The 22,787-nt window shown below is 41.9% G+C and overlaps 2 protein-coding genes across 6 annotated transcripts in view; both read left to right on the top strand.

Moving 5' to 3' along the window:
* Positions 1–1,619, top strand: part of LOC112218238 (Usher syndrome 1C) — a 55,132-nt gene extending 53,513 nt beyond the window's left edge. For both annotated transcript variants that reach the window (XM_042301249.1, XM_042301248.1), the window contains one exon: positions 680–1,619. In XM_042301249.1, the coding sequence (XP_042157183.1) occupies positions 680–692 (13 nt within the window). In that variant the 3' untranslated portion in view covers positions 693–1,619. The remainder of the gene's footprint in view (positions 1–679) is intronic.
* Positions 1,620–19,779: 18,160 nt separating this feature from the next.
* Positions 19,780–22,787, top strand: part of LOC112218237 (ATP-binding cassette sub-family C member 8) — a 140,741-nt gene continuing 137,733 nt past the window's right edge. For all 4 annotated transcript variants that reach the window (XM_042301247.1, XM_042301246.1, XM_042301245.1 and 1 more), the window contains exon 1: positions 19,780–20,100. The gene's annotated coding sequence lies outside the window, so the exon portion shown is untranslated. The remainder of the gene's footprint in view (positions 20,101–22,787) is intronic.

The raw sequence follows: 22,787 nt of genomic DNA, 5'->3' as shown, positions 1-22,787 counted from the left end.
ATCGGCCCAGGAGCGGCCCTCTTCCGGGTGGCCGGAACTGTTTGAATCGACACCCGAGGACTCGGCCCGGAATCAAAATGACTAACTGCCCAGATTCGGCCCAAGGACATCGGGCTGTTTCTGTCTACTGGAATTCAGCCGACTTTGCCTGCATCTTACCAGAATCCCCCCAGAAGCGGCCCGATGCAATTTAAATAAATGTATACAAAATTACCCGATTTTGTATACAAAATTACCCCAAGGACAGCCTTGTCTCATTCTTATCCCAACCTTCCCCGGGCTGTGCTGGGCCAATTGTACGTCGCCTCATGGGTCTGACTCTCAGCTGAGTGCCCCGACTCTCAGCCAGAATTGGCCCAGATCCACTGTGCTAGCTGGGTACTCATATATTCATATTCTTAAATACCGTATAGTTAAATTAGATCTTTAGAAAGAGGAAAGGTGCTGTGAAACATTGTATTTTTATCTGTTTTTTGCCTGAATAAGCTCTGGTGGCAGAGCATTCCATGATGACATTGCTCTATACATAACTGATTGACACATTAAATCAGTTTTGGGTTGAGGTACTGTGAAGAAACCCATAGTGGCGTCTCTAGCGGGACTTATGACCTAAGATACAGTCTAAGGCTCTTCAACTGATGATATCCAGGTCATTCGACCTGTTTCTTTCTTTCTGTAGGACGTTCTTCTGAGAGTCACCTGACCACCTGCCTGCCAAACAAGCCATACCCACCAACCAGGAACCATCGTTCTCATTTCCTCTGACATTTTACCTATTTTATCATCACAATCAAATCCCTGCATCAAACTGTTGCAATGCAATGCTGGTCACTATTGACGGCAAGTCTGTTTGAACCAGAACCACGCCGTGCTGTGCTACATGTGAACTGTCTAGAACGTGAAAGAGACTGATTCATCCTCTGTTGAGTTCCATTTAGATCCCAGTACAGAAACTTTCTGAAGAAGCTAGAGGGTTATGACATCACTACGTAACACTCTGAGCCGATATTCACGACATAAGAAGGAATTCACCTCGGACCACACACACAAATTGGGGAAAAACAAAACACTTTTTCCAATTGAACCTCATTATAAAAGAGACAACTTCATCGTCAATTGTTGTTGTTGTTTTACATACATTGAAAAAATGCCGAAAAGCTGCTGTGTTGCTCAATGTACCAGGTCAAAAATCCAGACCTATGGTTTGTAATACTTCCACGTAGGGAAATAGTGCCTGCGAGAAGAGCCCTCTGGATTTCGGTGTAGGAGAGTGGGAAATGTAGGGACCCGGTGTCCAAGTAGGCTACACGTAGCTATGTGTGTAGAGAACATTTCCTCACAGGTAAGACATTGTTTAGTATCGTCCGTTTGTAACTCCACTACTTGTCGCTGTATAGCCCGTTGGTTTGTGTTGTTGGTCTTGGCCACACGTTGTTTTACCCCAAGGTGTGCGGGGCCTCAACGTTCTACCTAATAGCGACCAGGACTATCCCCCTCAGAGACATATATTTTGTAGCCTGGGTACCCGTCTTTTTAGCCAATGTTCCACTCCTTGTAGCCTACTCCGTACTATTTGTGAAGTAAATTGAGTATATAGTATGCCAATTGCTCATAGTATGGATATACAGTGCCTTGCGAAAGTATTCGGCCCCCTTGAACTTTGCGACCTTTTGCCATATTTCAGGCTTCAAACATAAAGATATAAAACTGTATTTTTTGTGAAGAATCAACAACAAGTGGGACACAATCATGAAGTGGAACGACATTTATTGGATATTTCAAACTTTTTTAACAATTCAAAAACTGAAAAATTGGGCGTGCAAAATTATTCAGCCCCCTTAAGTTAATACTTTGTAGCACCACCTTTTGCTGCGATTACAGCTGTAAGTCGCTTGGGGTATGTCTCTATCAGTTTTGCACATCGAGAGACTGAAATATTTTCCCATTCCTCCTTGCAAAACAGCTCGAGCTCAGTCAGGTTGGATGGAGAGCATTTGTGAACAGCAGTTTTCAGTTCTTTCCACAGATTCTCGATTGGATTCAGGTCTGGACTTTGACTTGGCCATTCTAACACCTGGATATGTTTATTTTTTAACCATTCCATTGTAGATTTTGCTTTATGTTTTGGATCATTGTCTTGTTGGAAGACAAATCTCCGTCCCAGTCTCAGGTCTTTTGCAGACTCCATCAGGTTTTCTTCCAGAATGGTCCTGTATTTGGCTCCATCCATCTTCCCAACAATTTTAACCATCTTCCCTGTCCCTGCTGAAGAAAAGCAGGCCCAAACCATGATGCTGCCACCACCATGTTTGACAGTGGGGATGTTGTGTTCAGGGTGATGAGCTGTGTTGCTTTTACGCCAAACATAACGTTTTGCATTGTTGCCAGTTCAATTTTGGTTTCATCTGACCAGAGCACCTTCTTCCACATGTTTGGTGTGTCTCCCAGGTGGCTTGTGGCAAACTTTAAATTACACTTTTTAAGGATATCTTTAAGAAATGGCTTTCTTCTTGCCACTCTTCCATAAAGGCCAGATTTGTGCAATATACGACTGATTGTTGTCCTATGGACAGAGTCTCCCACCTCAGCTGTAGATCTCTGCAGTTCATCCAGAGTGATCATGGGCCTCTTGGCTGCATCTCTGATCAGTCTTCTCCTTGTATGAGCTGAAAGTTTAGAGGGACGGCCAGGTCCTGGTAGATTTGCAGTGGTCTGATACTCCTTCCATTTCAATATTATCGCTTGCACAGTGCTCCTTGGGATGTTTAAAGCTTGGGAAATCGTTTTGTATCCAAATCCGGTTTAAACTTCTACACAACAGTATCTCGGACCTGCCTGGTGTGTTCCTTGTTCTTCATGATGCTCTCTGCGCTTTTAACGGACCTCTGAGACTATCACAGTGCAGGTGCATTTATACGGAGACTTGATTACACACAGGTGGATTGTATTTATCATCATTAGACATTTAGGTCAACATTGGATCATTCAGAGATCCTCACTGAACTTCTGGAGAGAGTTTGCTGCACTGAAAGTAAAGGGGCTGAATAATTTTGCACGCCCAATTTTTCAGTTTTTGATTTGTTAAAAAAGTTTGAAATATCCAATAAATGTCGTTCCACTTCATGATTGTGTCCCACTTGTTGTTGATTCTTAACAAAAAATACAGTTTTATATATTTATGTTTGAAGCCTGAAATGTGGCAAAAGGTCGCAAAGTTCAAGGGGGCCGAATACTTTCGCAAGGCACTGTAGTTAGTATGCCAAAATTACATTCAAGTGAAAGGGTACCGTTTGTTTACAGTATACTAAAATGAACTAATCGTATATAGTATGTAGTATACAGTATGTTAGTATGGGTATCCAAACACAGCTGGTACTGTAGTGAAATGTTAGCTATAGCTGAAAAGACTGGTACCCGGACTATATATTTAGAGAGTTGAGACAACTTTTGCAATTTCAAATATGGTTTTAATTCTAGACATTCAGTTCCATAGCATTATTTAAACATTATTGTAAACATTCCTCTTGTAATGTTAAAGTAACGGTCCAGTGTTTCCAGATTTCTATGAAATATGACCTAGAATCACTTACAATATGAGTGAAATAGTTTTCCTTCCAAAAAGTGGTAATGTTAAAAAACAGCTTTTCTGTGTTGGAATAGTGTGGGCGTGCCCCAACAGGTACCCCAACCTGTCATTAAAAATATTAACGTGAGTAGAGGGCTGATTGGCCAGCTCATTCTCCTCAGGAGGATGACCTCATACTTTATGAGGAAATAGCAAGCATTTTAGAAACTGTCTGTTTGAGATACAAGTTTGTGTTTTTTCTCCAATTTATGCTTTGGCCACGTACAAGTACAGGATGAGTCAACAACATTATTTGGGTATGAGTAAACAGAATATGAACTTTAAAAAGTGAGATGTTCACTGGACAGTTACTTTAATGGGTCGCTAACAGGGTTGCCATATCATTTTGATTTGTCATGTAAATGCATCCTAATGCAGAAATCTCAATGTCCCAACTAATTACATAGCGATGTTCCCCTTTCGTCTCATTCTAGTACACTACAGCATAGGAACACAGTTGTGAAAAACTGAACTCTGATGCTGAGGCGCATCGGTGCCAACAGGTTTTGATCCTCTTGAGTTTAATTAAATGCTAAGTGCATCTTAATGAGCTTCTAGTATGCTATAAGCCCCCTCGTTATAGGTGAAATTACACTCCTAAATCTCCAATGAAAGGTGTTTGAGCTTATCAGTATTCAGTTACAGTATGTAATCAGCATCAGGAGCAGCCATGCAGGCACACTGTGATGTAATCAATGTCCCTATTTGAAATCAATGCTCTCTCAGAATCAATAAAGGTATGTGCTTACTTTGACTGATCAGATTGTCTGGATTCACGATTTGGGCAGTTTATAAAGCTGGAATTCTAATGCGTTAGTTCTCTCTCTTAATAGTAGCATTATTTACATTGAATGAAACACTAGGCAGGTTTCCATTGACCCAGGTTGATTCGTCAAAAGCATTAACCATGTTTCCATCCACAGTTTTTATGCGAGTAAAGTCATACCGTATAAAAAAGAATCACGACATCTGTAATGGAAACAGGAGGTTTCGGTACAATTGTATAAATGCAGATAATTTGTTTGTTCGACGTGGTGGGATCTTTTTGTGTCGGTAAAATTAATTGGCGAGAACTTACGGTGGAAACGCCTTTATGTGCAAATATTGATATAATAACCATCATCTAGAAGTGAACTCGGAGTCAAACGATAACATGGTGTGTGGTCCTCCCACTACGAATCGTGAAACCATGCAGTTTATTAGGCTACAAATGAAATAAATTATGATGAACTTCACAGGGTGGTGAAAGTGCACGGAATGAGCTTGATGCTCCTTCCCAATACATGTTTAGAGTCTTATTCTGGTGACATGACGAGCTGTTGGCTAGAATGCACATGCCAATAACAGAGTAGGCATTTTTGCTATTCAACTCAACAGCTTTTCGGACAAAACTATAGGTAGAATTGAAAAAATGCGATGGGAACACATTGAACATTATATTTGTATTCGGTACATGAAAACTTTAATAGAAAAAGTACATTTGTGCGTTCCAAATCATCGCACACTGATTTCAACCGCGAAAAAGTTTGGTGGGGAAATTAACATATGTTCTTTATGCAGATTTCAGAATATTTGCATGAAAATCTGTCGCCAAACCTAGCTTACTGTCGCAAACAAAACCTTCACGACGTGTAATGGAAAGGACAGATATAGGAGACATTTTCGAAAGATCGAGAAAATTGTAACCCTTTGACAGGGGAGGAACTTTCTTCTGTTTAACTTTCTTTATTGGAACAAATTATGATGGAAACTGTGTTTTTCCAATAAATGATGATTACCGAATAATTGCGAAGGTACGTGGGGCACGTAATGTCATTGCGTAACTACGAAGCTCCACTCCACATTTAATTCTAAATGTCTACTGCTTAACTATAAAAAATAAAAATAAACTTGACTTTCCTGACTTTCAAGAATACCTCAATTGCTTGGCCTTGCTTTTCTGGTTGGCTGGAAAGTTTCACCATCCAATAATTTCAGATCTACAGGAGAACAAGTTTCAACATGGCACGGACAGTGGTGATATGTCGGCACATGAGAATTATTCAAATATTGGTCAAATATTGCATTCTAACCCTGCTGGCTTTCGTGGACTACCTGAGACATGAAACAAATTGGCATACATGCTGTCACCAATTTATTCATGTGCAATTTGCCTAATGGGTAATGGTAACACTTCATTTTTATTCGACACTGTAGGTTGTGTAATTATTATTATTATTTTTTTAATTGGTGTGACGATTACTTTCAGGCAATTGTCACATCTATTTTCTATGCAAACTTCCACAATGTCGACAAATATATCACTGGACAAGTTGATGGAAACATAGCTACTGTTGTGGATATTAAGATTAAAAGTCATACTCAGCAATGTGAAATGATTAACGTCGTGTTCTTCATCTCTGGTCTAAAGCAAGTACCTCTCGCTGCGGCACATGAAACGGGGATGGGTCCCATTTTGCGTTCTACAACGCTCGACACGACATAACATGCGTGGTGATACATATGCACCTACATGTAACTGATCGGCTAGCCCGCCACTCTGGCTAGCTGGCTAACATCGTATGTTTACAGAGTCATGTCTAACTATAAAGATAATTATTATCTAGTCTATTTGTGTGTTAATCATTTCTGTTGACTGTAAATACTTTTTATGCATGTTTATGGTCTGTTAGCTCTACAAAGAGTCCCACAAAAACCCAGGACCAAGCCAACAGCTGAATCAGCACCAACCAACCAATGCACCAACACAGCTGAACCCCTCCATCCTGATCTCACAGCCTGTAATTGCTCCCATCACTCCTGCCATCCTCCACAAACCTGACGAGAAACCAAACACTATATTAATGATTGTCTCCAATGGAAAGTTTATATTAGAGCAGTGAGAGACACCGTATTATAGAATAAACTTTTCCCACTTAAAGTGGTGGCAAAGTTATGGTGCCCCACAACAGAGTGAGGTATGGAGCTCTTGACTGTGGCCCAACTTGGCTCCCCCAGCCATATCCTCATTCACACAGGGACCAATGACCTGCGTGCCCAACAGGAGAGAGTGACCACGTCACTAGGGGGAGTGATGGAGAGGACCTCCACCATCTTCCGCCTTGCAAAGATTGTAATGTATACCCTGCTCCAGAGGAGAGATGTTCACCCTGCCACCATCCATCGGGTAAATGCCAGCTTCTCAGGACTGTGTGTTATGGCTCAACGTACACCTGGCCCGCCATCCCACCCTCAGCCTGGACAGTCTGTACGACAATGTACACCTGTACAAAGATACAGTCCCCACCTTCGCCAGGACGTTAAAGAATGTTGGCCAGTCCACCTCACCCCACAGGAGCAGCAGACCAGCCACCAACTCTGTGAGACAAATCAGATGCTCCTATAGACTTGCATCCAGTGGTGCCTCAGAAAGACTGGAGAACAAGTAGAAACGCTACCCCTCATACCACCCTTCACCACTTCTCTCCCAGGAACTGCATGCAGATACACTGAGCTATGCCATACGCAGTCACAGAGGCCCGGCACAGAGTTTGGAGCATCGCCAGCCACACCCCCCTACAACCTCCCTCCCATGCTGCCAGACCAGGGCCGGCCCATCACAGCACAGCTCTACTAGACCCGGCCCGCATCAACACAGCTCTACCAGACCCGGCCCATCACAGCACAACTCAACCAGACCTGGCCCATCACAGCATAGCTCAACAAGACCTGGCCCATCATAGCACAGCTCTACCAGATCCGGCCCATCACAGCATAGATCTACCAGACGGGCCCAACACAGCTGTACCAGACCAGGCCCACATCAACTCAGCCCAGCTCTACCAGACCAGGCCCATCACAGCATAGATCTACCAGACGGGCCCAACACAGCTGTACAAGACCAGGCCCATCACAGCATAGCTCAACAAGACCCATCACAGCATAGCTCAACAAGACCAGGCCCAACACAGCTGTACCAGACCAGGCCCACATCAACTCAGCCCAGCTGTACCAGACCAGGCCCATCACAGCATAGATCTACCAGACGGGCCCAACACAGCTGTACCAGACCAGGCCCACATCAGCCCAGCTCTACACAGCACCGACCACTTCCCTAGGCCAAAACCCTCTTCAGGGTATTGCACCACAGGATGCAGTCCACACCATGTATCATTCACATCATCAGCCCTCATATGCTGAGAGTCTGGAGCTTTGCCAGCTTCCTCAATTTCCCCCACAACCTCCCTCCCAGGCTAGTTTTGGTTAACCTCCCTACTCCTACCCCTCATGGCAGCCCCAACCTTGCAACAGGAGCCACACCCAGAATGGAGCATTGGCAGCCACTATAGTCCCCTGCAGCAGCTCCACTCCTTTGGCGGTAGCTTCGTCCGGGTGGATTGAGCTCTGCCAACACTGCTCTTCCAGTTCACGCCCGAGCCCCTGCATCCAGCAACTTGAGGGAGGTCTGCCAAATGCTCTCACGTGGTTGGCCAGGGATCTTTGGAAAGTCTCAGCTCACTCAACAAATAGCTGCAGATGACCTTATGCCTGTTAGCTTTTATAGGAGTGAGCTGAATCCCCCCCTCCGACTTGAAATCTCATAGGGGGCTTGGGCTAATGCACCTTAATGTGCGAAGTAGGATTTAGAAAACGGACACAACTGACATTTGGGTACAGGACTCATGTCCCGACATTCTGGTTCTCTCGGAAACATGGTTAAATGGTTCTATCTCTGATAAAAACACTGAAGTAAATGATTATAATGTATTTAGATGTGACCGATTACAGAAGGGGGAAGAATTGGCGATATATGTTCAATCTCATTTCTTGGGAGTCCCAATAATTAAATATTTTTGTTCCCAAGACGTTTGAGCTCCTAGTTGTAGATGTACACATGTACACCAGAATACACATGTATTTGTTGCTGGGATTTACAGCCCCCATGCTGCTATGGCGGTTGCTATATCTGCGTGTTTAATTTAGGAGCATATGCATTGATTTTAATCTGACTCAATTGGTCTTAAAATGGATACGGCTAAATGTGAACAACCTGGTTAACTCCTCATTGATTGATACGATTCTTACTAATAACCCCCATAAATATGTGTCTAGTGGATTACTTTCATGTGATCTCAGTGATCATTGTCCCATGGTATGTAATAGAGGTACGAGGTCATAGCACTATCGCTGCGGCATCCTTAGTTCCAAATTATGTGGTTAACTGTATGTATAAAAGGCAACATTGTGCTTCCCTCTTCATTGACCTGTTAAAGGCTTTCGATACTGTTGATCACTCACTGCTAATTCAGAGGCTTTCCTCAATTGGCCTAGACCAGGCTCCTTGTAACTGGTGTAAAAATGACTTGACAGATAGAACTCAATGTGTATCTACAGTGGTTCCTCCTTTAAAAGTTGCCCCATACTGCGGCACATTTTGTGGTACTTCATTCTTCTGTTACTGCAAGTTATTGCTAGTTTGACCACCAGAGGGCATCTTTGAGAAGCATTTGATAGTATTCCGTATTGGCATTACCAGATCATTTAAAAACTTTTTTGTAATAACATACTATATGGGATTAATTTGATTCATATTAAGTTTACATTAAAAGAAAATTGTCCGTTTGTAAATTCAGACCGTTTCTCTCTCGGAGCGCACACTGGACGTTTGGGCCGAGGAGTAGGGCTGATTTGAGCATTCTGGCCTTACAACGGCAGTCAAGCACCCAAGCTAACATTGGCTAGGTACTTCCAGACACAAATGATACCACTGACCATTTTACTCGCCCTTGCAGAGCTGGTAAGGCAGTTTTCATGTTAACCAGAGCCATATTCAATGGATGTTGAGCTCTCGTAAAGGAATTATTCTGCGCTCTGGTACACTCAGACGAGATGTCTCTGAAATCCATGTAGATAGTAGGCTGGACATTTGAATTTTTAAAAACATTATTTTTTTAATAAAAACTAGTTCATTGTATCCGCCGTGGGGCCCAGTTTCATAATATGACCATATTTCCCAGCTGCTTACCGTCGTAAAAAGACAGGCCTTGTTTTAATGCATTTTTTACCCTGCCAGCTCCTTTTAGTTTTATTGAGCACCAACTCGCCTTCCGAACGTTCAATTCCCAGTTTATTGTTCAACGTCACAATGCCTGCTTCGCTATTGTTGGCAATGAGACCTGCTCACATTGTTTTATAGTTAAAGTGTAAACAACAAAAATAATATTGGAACTCTGCGGTCTTCCCATTGTTTCCTATGGGGGAAATATAGGCATGTCTGTCTATTTCGCCAAATATCTCGCAATGTTTATATTTAGATGTTTTTCAAGTCGGGTGTGAAATGGCTAGTTAGTTAGTGGGGTGCACGCTAATAGCATTTCAATCGTTGACGTCACTCACTCTGAGACCTTTTTTTATTTTCAATCAAAAATAATTGTTCTGAAAGCAACTTTTTTCCAACACAAAGGAAGTCAAAGCGGACACCTAAGAAGATGGCCTCTCAGGTAAGCAGCACTGGGCTGTATTGACATATCCTAAGAAGATGGCCTCTCAGGTAAGCAGCACTGGGCTGAAGATGGCCTGAAGCGCACTGGGCTGTATTGACATATCCTAAGAAGATGGCCTCTGGCAGGTAAGCAGCACTGGGCTGTATTGACATATCCTAAGAAGATGGCCTCTCAGGTAAAGATGGCCTCTCAGCACTGGGCTGTATTGACGTATCCTAAGAAGATGGCCTCTCAGGTACTGGGCTGTAGAAGATGGCAGGTAAGCAGCACTGGGCTGTATTGACTCCTAAGAAGATGGCCTCTCAGGTAAGCAGCACTGGGCTGTATTGACTATCCTAAGAAGATGGCCTCTCAGGTAAGCAGCACTGGGCTGTATTGACGTATCCTAAGAAGATGGCCTCTCAGGTAAGCAGCACTGGGCTGTATTGACGTATCCTAAGAAGATGGCCTCTCAGGTAAGCAGCACTGGGCTGTATTGACGTATCCTAAGAAGATGGCCTCTCAGGTAAGCAGCACTGGGCTGTATTGACGTATCCTAAGAAGATGGCCTCTCAGGTAAGCAGCACTGGGCTGTATTGACATATCCTAAAAATGACGGCTGCTGCTTTAGATTGAAAGGTCATATCTCAGTTAATGTTTTCATATCTATAAAAAATAAGCTATTTTCTTTACGTTCAGAGAGCGAGCTGATCAAGGGGTCAAAAAATGTAGATATTGCCAGATGTTCACTGTGTGAGGAACAGGCCGTGGAAGCTTTATTGCTGGCTTTATTGTGTCCATAACCAGAGGTAATTAAACTGTTCTGTGTTCTTCTCCATCTCTGCCTGTCTTGTTTTTTATTTTTTATTTCACCTTTATTTAACCAGGTAGGCTAGTTGAGAACAAGTTCTCATTGACAACTGTGACCTGGCCAAGATAAAGCAAAGCAGTGCGACACATACAACAACACAGTGTTACACATGGAATAAACAAACATACAGTAGGAGAAATGTCTATATACATCATGTGCAAATGAGGTAAGATAAGGGAGGTAAGGCAATAAATAGGCCATAGTGGCAAAATAATTACAATTTAGCAATTAACTTGATAGGGACTTGGTCCCTGTGGCGGGATCAAATCAGCGGAAATTTTAGAGCGCCACCTATAGTTTTCGATAAAACTCAAACTTTCATTAAAACACACATGCAAGGTACTGAATTAAAGCTACACTCGTTGTGAATCTAGCCACCAAGTCAGATTTGTAAAATGCTTTTCGGCAAAAGCATGAGAAGCTATTATCTGATAGCATGCACCCCCCAGAATACCAGACCGTCAACAAAACAACAGATTTTGCAGTAGCCGGCGCTACCCAAAACGCAGAAATAAAATATAAAACATTCATTACCTTTGACGAGCTTCTTTCTTGGCACTCCTATATGTCACATAAACATCACAATTGGGTCTTTTTCCCGATTTAAATCCGTCATTGTATACCCAAAATGTGATTTGCTGAAGACCGGTCTGATCCAGAAAAATGCCCCTTTACAAGACGCAATGACACTTTTTAAAATTACAAAAGTTGCCTTTTCTAAACCAACTTTAGGTATTAATAAACGTTAATAATCTATCAAATTGATCACGGGGCGATCTGTATTCAATAGCAGCAAGTCTTGAAATCATCTTCCATGTTTTCAATTTCATAACATCCTGTGGTGAGCCCCAAAACAGGAAGTGCCTATATGTCATCAAACCAAGGATAAAGGAGACTGAAAATGCCAGTACTGGCGACATCGTGTGGAAGCTGTAGGCGTTTACAGGGGATCCCCATGTATTTTCTTCAGCCTTAGACAATACATTGACTGGCGGATGAATATTATTTTTGTGTTTTTGGTGAACAGTTTTTCGAAGGATTTTTACTCCTAAACACGTTATGTTATAGCCACAGACACGATTTAACCAGTTTTAGAGACTTCAGAGTGTTTTCTATACACACACACTTATCATATGCATATACTATATTCCTGGCATGAGTAGCAGGACGCTGAAATGTTGCGCGATTTTTAACAAAAAGCTGCAAAAATTTGCAGCCTCCTTAACAGGTACACTGGAGTGACATATGTGCAGAAGATGAATGTGCAAGTACAGATACTGGGGTGCAAAGGAGCAAAAAATAATAATAACAGTATGGGGATGAGGTAGTTAGATGGGCTATTTACAGATGGGCTTTGTACAGGTGCAGTGATCTGTGAGCTGCTCTGACAGCTGGTGCTTAAATTTAGTGAGGGAGATATAAGTCTCCAGCTTCAGTGATTTTTCCAGTCATTGACAGCAGAGAACTGGAAGGAAAGGTGGCCAAAGGAGGAATTGGCTTTGGGGGTGACCAGTGAAATATACCTGTTGGAGCGCGTGCTATGGGTGGGTGCTGCTATGGTGACCAGTGAGCTGAGATAAGGCAGGAAGGCAGGACTTTACCTAGCAAAGACTTATAGATGACCTGGAGCCAGTGGGTTTGGCGACGAATATGAAGCGAGGGCCAGCCAATGAGAGCATACAGGTCGTAGTGGTGGGTAGTATGTGGGGCTTTGGTGACAAAACGGATGGCACTGTGATAGACTGCATCCAATTTTGTGAGTAGAGTGTTGGAGGCTATTTTGTAAATGACATCGCCGAAGTCAAGGATCAGTAGGATAGTCAGTTTTACAAGGGTATGTTTGGCAGCATGAGTGAAGGATGTTTTGTTGCGAAATAGGAAGCAGATTTAATTTTGATTGGAGATGCTTAATGTGAGTCTGGAAGGAGAGTTTACAGTCTAACCAGACACCTATTTGTATATGTCCACATATTCTAAGTCAGAAGCCTCCAGAGTAGTGATGCTGGACGGGCGGGCAGGCGCTGGTAGCGATTTGCTGAAGAGCATGCATTTAGTTTTACTTGCATTTAAGAGCAGTTGGAGGCCACGGAAGGAAAGTTGTATGGCATTGAAGCTCGTCTAGAGGTTAGTTAACACAGTGTCCAAAGAAGGGCCAGAAGTATACAGAATGGTGCCGTCTGTATAGAGGTGGATCAGAGAATCACCAGCAGCAAGAGCGGCATCGTTGATGTATACAGAGAAAAGAGTCGGCCCGAGAACTGAACCCTGTGGCACCCCCATAGAGACTGCCAGAGGTCCGGACAGCAGACCCTCTGATTTGACACACTGAACTCTGTAGTTGGTGTACCAGGCGAGGCAGTCATTTGAGAAACCAAGTACATTGAACCTGTCACACCTGCATTAATAAAAAAAACTTAAGATGTCAACTGCTAATTTTCAGATTTACACCACATAAATCCAGACATTTTCACTGGACTATCTGTTGCTGCCAAATCATGATTTCCCTGGGGGTTAGCCTTGCAATAACCAAGTGGTGAGACACATAGCCATCTATTTTTAAATGTTTCAGGTACACTCTGATAGGTGTCTGCGTCACATACAGTATCTTCTATTGACATTATCTTCTATTGTTTGTCCTCACGTGTCTGTTTTTCAGCATAAAGTCCTCTGTAGTCACCTAGTGTGGACACCAGGTGAGACCACACACACACAATAGCAGTCTCTCTTCTTCACTTCATCCCCCTCCCCCTTCTCCCTAAATCCTCTAGGTTATATCAGCTGTTTTGGTGAACCCCTCCCACATCTGAACTGGCTGACAGAAGGCACAGCATGATCATTGGTGAGATGTCACTTGGTCGGGTCAACAGGAAGTATTATTAAAGAGATGCTTTACATTGAAATACAGACAGAGATGTAGTAGTACCAGAGTTAATGATCCAAGGTCAGTTTTGCATTTCACCTCCTTATATAAGATGACTGACCGTGTTAGAATAGAAAACCAAGGCTTAATCATGCTCTCTCTCTCTATCCATTTGTTACTTGTCTGCAGGTATGTTTTGATGTGAGAGGAAGCCAGTCCTGTCATCGCCACCTCACCCGCTCTTAAGATAACCTTCGGGCCAACTGGGGACCCAAGGCTGGTTAGGCGACACCACAATTGTGATGAACTGAGAGAATATTAGGGTGGCACTGTAATTCATGAATCATATGCTGTCAGCCTCTGTTCTTACCTCTTTCCCTTTCTGTCTTCTACACCTCTCTCCCCACCTCGTCTTTCTTCCTCATTTTATCATGCACACCATATGTGCATTGAAGTACAGATTGAACTTGTAATTATAATATATTACAATTACCATAATTACAATGCATTTATGTATTTATAACACCTGGATAATGATCTTCTTTCAATAAAGCATTTCACATTCTCCACTGGTTGAAATTAAGTATCTCATGGAAATACTATCCTGTGTCCTCAGATTAATGCAGATGAAGGGAGTTAGATATGCATAGTTTTTTTCTGTATATATGAATAACAAATCCATCATGTTTCTAGTCTATTGCATAGTTACATTGTGTAATCATTGATGTCGCAGGAGCAGTAAACACTGTTGAAGTATATTTTTTTATTTGACTTTTATTTAACTAGGCAAGTCAGTTTAAGAACAAATTCTTATTTTCAATGACTGCCTAGGAACAGTGGGTTAACTGCCTGTTCAGGGGCAGAATGACAGATTTTTACCTTGTCAGCTCGGGGGTTTGAACTTGCAGCCTTCCGGGTTACTAGTCCAACGCTCTAACCACTAGGCTCCCCTGCTGCCCCATATAATTGTAATACATATATGCAGACACGGCATCGTTCAAATAATGGAGTTTGATATGACTGAAAAATAATGTCTCCAAGTTTTATACCTGAACCGCACCTTTATTTGCCAAGGAAGATTACATGATCAGTGAACATATTCAATGTACAGGCTACAATGTGGGAATATCATGCGTGGTAATAACTACAGTACATGTGTATATTGGACTTGCATCCTTGGCACAATAAAGTTATTATATTCTACTCTATCCATGGGCTTCATTAATGCGGCAGGTAGCCTAGTGGTTGGAGCGTTGGACTAGTAACTGGAAGGTTGCAAGATTGAATCCTTGAGCTGATAAGGTAAAAATCTGTCGTTCTGCCCCTGAACCCACTGTTCCTAGGCTGTCATTGAAAATAAGAGTTTGTTCTTCACTGACTTGCCTAGTTAAATAAAGGTACAAATAAAATAATACAAAAATGTAATTCAGACTTGAAGTTGATACAACTATGATAGCTGGGGATCATAGATAGGTTCTGAACTAATAATCATACCAAACGTTTTAGGGTCCATACACAGATCGGCTACATACTGTAGCTAGCTACACATCCATAGGCCTACAGTTATTTTTATCCTCCACCACACAATAAGCAAGTAAATAGATAGCTAGCTATGTTACTTCAGCTGCATTGCAAGGAAAGCTTACACAATTGTACATCCAATTTGCAGTAAATGCTTTAGCTAGCTAGATTCTTTACGTCCACTGTTTCACAAGAAGACAGCCTGGTTTTCTGAGGAGTCCCTAAAACATTAAACAACCCGAATTACAAAATACATCTCCTAACACTAGCTAGCTCGCTAGTCAGATAACTTGCTAAATAGCGATTTTCGTAAATTAACTTTATGACAAAAAAATATGCACAAACGTTTGTCTCTACATTAACTAACATATTTCTCTCAATTGTACATTTTTTGCTTGACTCGTTATGAGGTTATAACAACTTACATCTGGTTCCACTGTAATGTTTTGTCAGCCATCTTTGTTGAATAAGTACACAAGGCAATGGTGGCTCACGTCAAAATTCGCCATTGGAACCACTCTATAGGATTGGTCATATAAAAACCTTGGGACTCAAATGCATAGTGAGTGCTCTACCTCCCCCTTGTGGTGGTCTGGAGCAATGAAGCCGTGACACTGGGTACCTCTAAGTCCCATGGTGCAAGCTCACAACTTTTAAAGGAGGAACCACTGTATTGATGGTGTTAAATCAGGTTTCCTGGATATTACGAAAGGTGCCCTGCAGGGGTCGAGTCTTGGTCCTGTACTTTTTACTATTTACATTAACAATATCGACTTGTCTGTTAATCAGGATAGGGTCTATATTTCTCCACTTCCTGTCTGACTGACGTGCCCAAAGTAAACTGCCTGTTACACGGGCCCAGAAGCCAGGATATGATTGGTACCATTGGATAGGAAACACTTTGAAGTTTGTAGAAATGTTAAAATAATGTATGAGACTATTAACACAATAGATATGGTAAGAGAGAATCCAAAGGAAAACCAACCGGAAATGTTTTATTTTTGAGAGTCCATGCTCTTGCAATGGAAAGTATAGGGGCATATCCAAATCCAGCTCCCAGATTGCAATTCCTATGGCTTCCACTAGATGTCAACAGTCTTTGTTCAAGGTTTCAGGCTTGTTTCTTCCAAAACGAGGAAGAATTATGAGTTTTAGTACTGGGACTCAGAGTTGGAAATCAGTCTGTGCAGGCACCTACTAATATTGTTTTCCTATTGAACATACTTCACTCCGTATGAAATATTAAAGTTTAATTACATTTTAGGGTACCTGAGGATTTAAAGAAATGTATTTTGACTTGTTTTAACAAAGTTTTAGCGGTAGCTTTTTGGATTCCATTCTCTGCATGTTGAACGAGTGGATTACTCAAATCGATGGCGCCAACTAAACAGACTTTTTGGGATATAAAGAAGGATTTTATCTAACAAAATGACACTACATGTTGTAGCTGGGCCCCTTTGGATTGCAAATCAGAGGAAGATTTTCAAAAAGTAAGTGAATATTTAATTGCTATTTGTGATTTTATGAGCCTGTGCCGGTGGAAAAATATGTTGATGTGGGGCGCCATACTCAAAAAAATTGCATGGCTTGCTTTCGTGTAAAACCTATTGTAAATCGGACAGTGCAGTTAGATGAACAAGAATTTAAGCTTTTAACCGATATAAGACACTTGTACAGTATGTATAGTACCTAAATGTTAAATATCCAACATTTTTATGATTATTTATTTGAATTGCGCGCCCTTCAATTTCACCGGATGTTGTCGACAGCGGGACGCCTAGCCCCAAGAAGTTGGAACCTGCACTTGTATGCTGATTATACTGTTGTGTATGCTGTTGACCTGTTGCTCCTTCTGAACTACAGTCTGCCTTCATGGTATTACAGAACAACTCTATAGAAGTGAAATTAGTATTGATTGCAAGTAAAACAAAGTATATGTTGTTCTCTAGAGCGCATAAACATAAGTCTGATGATTTAAGCGTATGCACTTTGGATGGTGTCCATATTGATTGTGTCCGTGCTTACACATCTCTGGGCATCTGGATAGATGAAAAGCTGTCTTTTAAAGTTGATTGTTTTTGAGTTAGTTAATAAGCTGAACATAGAAATGGGCTTCTTCTATAGAAATAGGTCCTGCCTCTCGCTAAAGTATAAAGCAGATTATTCACTCGGTGTCCCTATCAGTCCTAGACTATTGCGACATCAACTACATTAATGCAGCTTCCACCTCATGAAAGCAGTTAGATGCTGTACATTGACAACCATCTGTTCTGAGACACTAAGACTACTCCATGGCTATTCTAAAATAATAATTCCCATAGAAGGTGTGAATAATGGAACACCCAACACTTTCCATGGTAGGGATTGTAATAGAAAATAATAACATACAACAATTGATAAAGAAATGACCTACAATATACTATTCAAGTAGTATGTGACACCTACAGCACCCAATGTCACAGGAAGGCCCAAAAGATCATCAAGGACAACAACCACCCAAGCCACTGTCTGTTCACGCCGCTATCATCCAGAAGGTGAGGTCAGTACAGGTGCATCAAAGCTGGGACCGAGAGACTGGAAAAACAGCTTCTATCTCAGGGCCATCAGACTGTTAAACAGCCACCACTAACTCAGAGAGGCTGCTGCCCACATTGAGACCCTTTAATAAATGGATCACTAGTCACTTTAAACAATGCCACTTTAAATAATGGCACTTTAATAATGTTTACATATCTTACATTACTCATCACATGTGTATATACTGTATTGAGACCCAATCACTGGACACTTTAATAAATGGATCACTAGTCACTTTAAACAATGCCACTTTAAATAATACCACTTTAATAATGTTTACATATCTTACATTACTCATATCACATGTATATACTGTATGCTTGTCGTCCCCTTATGCCATAGTTTGTACATCCCAATTGTCAGTCAAAATCAGATTTGTTTAAGCAAGTCAGCCATATCAGCAATGTTGCCAGACCAGGTTCCACTGATTGCCAGGTGTAGCAGTGGTAAGGACTCACTCCATGGTGCTGAAAAGAAAGCTCTGTTGTTGGGTCAGCTTTGTGTCGGCCCTAACAGTTTGTGGTCACCCTTATAGTACAATTAATGTGTTGTTTCTTAAATTCTGTTGTGTAGTGGCTTTGCTGCCATGCATCAACAAAAAATAAATGAATTTGCCCCACCAAGATGTACATGCTAAAATCGCCACTGATTATGTAGAACAAACATGCTTCTCTGATTTTAAGGAATCATGTCAGTTCTATTCATGGTATTTCTATCTGCAACGTTCCAAACGTTTTTGTACTGGACACGTTCAGGTGAACCCACTGAGCTAAAGTCTATACAAACCCCGCTCTGCCCATCGCTTGTCTGTCTGGGAAGCCTGTGGTAGGCGGGGTCGACCTAGTTCCGTGGCGAGGGTCTTCTCGTCTAAAGTGGATTTCCTGACATTATTGAATCACAGTCGGCCTAATTGTTAAGGTCTCTTTCAATGGATTAATTGAACACTTGTCTTGTGCCATTTACAATGCGGGAGCACGCAGACCCTTGCCTAAACCTAATTCAATCTGTCTATTCAGCCTGTGTAGTTTAGTTAAAATATTGTATGAGTAAATGTTCAATCATCCACTGATTTTGATTAATAAAATATTAATCATGATTATTGTAGCCTATATGAATTCGCTTCTACAGTTAATTGCGTCTGCAAATTAAGTAGTTAATGTAGGCTGCTTGCTTGCTCACCAGGCGATGATGTAATAGCAACGCTCAGGCAATGACGTTCAGTTTATTCTAAAATGTGGTGGGCTGGCATAGGCTACGTAACTACAGAGCATCTTGTGTGTATGCATCAGATCGACCGGTTTTTGTACATTAGTCGACGGCTCATGCTAAAGCAGAAGGTAGCCTTGAAATTGTGTCTCGCGCTGCTTCCTCTGTACACAGTTTCAGGAATGTGGCCACTGGCCAGATCCTGGTAAAAGAAGAGTCAGACTCCCAAATCACAGAGTTTCTAAACCCAGAGGCGCAACAGACTTGCGTGAACGCTTGCGAAGCAGACCAGGCTGGGGTTTGCGGTTAGAGAAGTCAATAAGAAAAGTGAAACATTCTTCCCTAGTTGTTCATTTTCTCGAAATCGAAAAGCCACAACCTAGATTCGAGCCAATGTCTTAAGTATGTTAACATGTTATTACTCCAACCTCGTGAAAGTAACAAACTGACACGTTTTCATTTTCGTCAAAAACAACGTTATATCGAAGAAGTGCCATTCATTTGACGGCTTGCACATGCGCAATTCGCGCGACGTTTTCTGCGCATGTGCTTAATTAGCCAACGTCGCTATGACATCGCCTACAAGCGTGATCGGGAATTTCTATTGGAGAAGCAGTTTTTGCCTATCTTTATAGTGTACTGTCTTTGCCCAGACGGTCACGGCATCCATCAATCGTTTCTGTCAGTTTAACCAAGTTCCCTTTGTTTGCGGACGTGATGGACTCTAGCTGCGTTTAAAACCAGAACAGATGTGACTAATTGTTTGTTTCTTTCCGAGTGTTTTTATTTTTTTAGTTGGTTGGATGCTCAGTCAAGACAAGATGAACAAGAGAGAGGATGCATAGTCCCTGAGATTTTTTTGTGGTCCACTTGTAAAATAATCAACCTGTTATCTGTCTATGTTGGCTTTTTGTCGCACTCGAGGACTGGAGTCCACAACCGTCGCTCTTTGAAAGTAATGATCTCACGATACAAACCGGTAAGTTTTTTGCATGTGTGGGTGCTACTGTTTGGTTGTTGAATGAGTTGGTCGAAACAGTTATCTTGTGCGCACAATTGGCGAAATAAAAACTCCAGTGAAAAGGTATGTGTTTTTTATATTTCGTTCAACATTTACTCACCATCTATTTTTTTTTTGTCTTTCAAAAAAGTTTATTATTCTGTTGTTTTCCACTGGGCATAAATGTCAGCAGTTCAATGTCCAGTTATGATTTACATTTGTTTGAGTAGTGAACTAACGTGAAATCAACAAACAATGTCACCATGTCATTGGATTTAAATGGAAAGTTACGGAAAAAATACGTAATTCCCTTACGGTGATGACTTTTTTCCCCCAAATCCAATCAGTTTTCCACATTACTTCAGCGTCATCACATATATTATTTTTGGTTGAAATGACGTACAAATAACGTCGATTCATTGCGTTTTTGCCCAGTGGATTATTTATTGTTTTAGTCAGAAAGTAATCGAAAAACGTGACCATCCTTCTAAAACTATGGGCCTATTGATGTCTCGGTAAGTACATTTAAGCCAGAGCCAGGCATCCCTTTACATTCAGCACCTGGTAGTCCTCTGGCAAAATCAAATGCAAAAAATGACCCGAGGTCATTGTCTCAACTTCATCTTACTCTCTTCATCCACCCCACATCACATGTTACCTTAGAGTCCTGTGCCAGGTCCTATAATCCAAGTGGTACAATAGCCTACACAGTTTATCACCGGGGCACAGCTATAGGGTATAAAAGGATTCCTTGCTTATCCGTAGGAAGCCGGGGTGCTGAGGGTGCTGCAGCACCCCCTTAAAAAAAAAACACAAAAGTAGTGCACTGGGCCTTTACGAGTCTGTAGCTCGGGTAACAAAAAAAATACATCTGGGCTGTCATGCCAAATAATGTTCCCCTGTGTCCTTGTGTTCCCCCGTGTCCTTGTGGGCAAAAAGTGTGATATTTTATGGTACAGTTATGTCATTCATTTATTTTCACAGATTGCCATGTGAGTGTACAAAAATAAACAATCAGACTAAAATACTGAATTATGGTGTGTGGTTGCTGTGTGGGTGGGAGGTTCTGCCTGTCACTTTTTGTCAACAGGCAGCCAGTCTTGGAAGGGGGACTTGAAGAGGGAGACTGCAAAGTCCAGGCACTGCTGCTCTCTTCTGAGCAGGGCTAGTGTTTTAGTTAGTCTGTGTATCTCACATTCTGTGCCCAGTATGATAGAAAACCTTCTTAGCAGATAATGACAATAACAATGACAGTATATGAAATAAGGAAAAGTTTGGAGGGTGGTTGGTAATGTAGGACATCAGGTGGATCCACGTCTGGGTGTTGGGCAGAACCCCTAGCTCCTGGAGAACAAGAGCAGAGTTAAAGGGAACAGGATAGGAGACAGGGACGTAAACAAGCAAACACACAGGATACACTTTATTGTGAGAAAATGTGATGGATTAGTACAGTGTTATAAATGGGAGATATGTACTTTTGGAAGGTATAGCCTACCTCAAGCTGGACCTCCCCCGACTAAGAGCGCAGCGAATCAGACTGATCCGAACTCACTGGTTCTGGTGGATGGGATACCTCCTGGGGGCTTGGACAGTCGATGGTCCTAAAGTCATTTAGTTAGAGAGGTAAATTGAAGAGGTACATTTTTCAGCCTAACTGCCATTTTTTGCTTCCTCAAATGCCAACCAAAGCGTAACATACTTTGTCCGTTGGGCTTCACCGAAGTGTGTCAGGGCTTCCAGTGGTCGACTGTCCAACTGCTCCAACTGGAGAAGAGTTAGCTTCCATCGAGGTAGCCCTACGAAGACAAATATCAGTGTTAGGGAAACTAAAACTAGCTTCAGGTTATTTTGTGTGCAAATGCAAAGTTGTGAGATTTTTAAAAAAAAATCACCTTAACAGATGGTGACCCCAGCTAGAAGCAAAAGAGCAGCGTGGTTTTCCAGGTCTCGTCTTCCTTTCATCCTTCTTCCAAAACAAGTTATTCGGCCGGATATCGTTGCACTTGGTCCCCTTCTTGATTCTGCTCCAGTAGCTGTCCTTCTGTTTCTCCTGAGCTTTGTCGATGTTCAGTCTCATATTGATTAAATAACAGGAATAAATACAATTTATATTTCATATTATAAATACATTTCTTACATATCCCTTGGAGGGCCAGAAAATATATGAACAGAGGACAATCATTTTTACCTGGTCAAAGCCGTGCCTGAAGGTGGTCCTCGAAGGCATTCTGATCAGGTTCGACAACTTCCACCACATCAGGTGGTGTTTCAATGGTCTGAAAGTACGTTATAGGGTCTGGATGAGGGTCTGGTTGGTCCATTCACCAAACCTTGAGGAGGGGGTTGGAAAACGATATCTATTGACAATGTAGGATATTGAAATATGTCCGATTTTATGCACCATGGTGAAAAACAAATAGTAAAAAAACAAATGAAACAAACCATTGGTGACAGAATATAACTTAACATCCGTACCTTGTTCCAGCGTTCATGACATCATTCACTCAAAGATGACCTCGGGAGAACCGTGGGTGTCATCATCGCCTTGGGAGGTGGCCTCGCCAGTCTCGTCCTTGATGGGTATCATACAAAACGAAAATCTATTTTTGTTTCCAAGCATCCATTTGAATGGGTTACAGAAGGGAATGTAGAGTTAAGCACGTACT

The sequence above is a fragment of the Oncorhynchus tshawytscha genome, linkage group LG19 (genome assembly GCF_018296145.1).
Source record: "Oncorhynchus tshawytscha isolate Ot180627B linkage group LG19, Otsh_v2.0, whole genome shotgun sequence".
NCBI lineage: Eukaryota > Metazoa > Chordata > Actinopteri > Salmoniformes > Salmonidae > Oncorhynchus > Oncorhynchus tshawytscha.
Note: the sequence above shows the minus strand (reverse complement) of the source record. Positions and strands in the feature narration are given on the sequence as shown.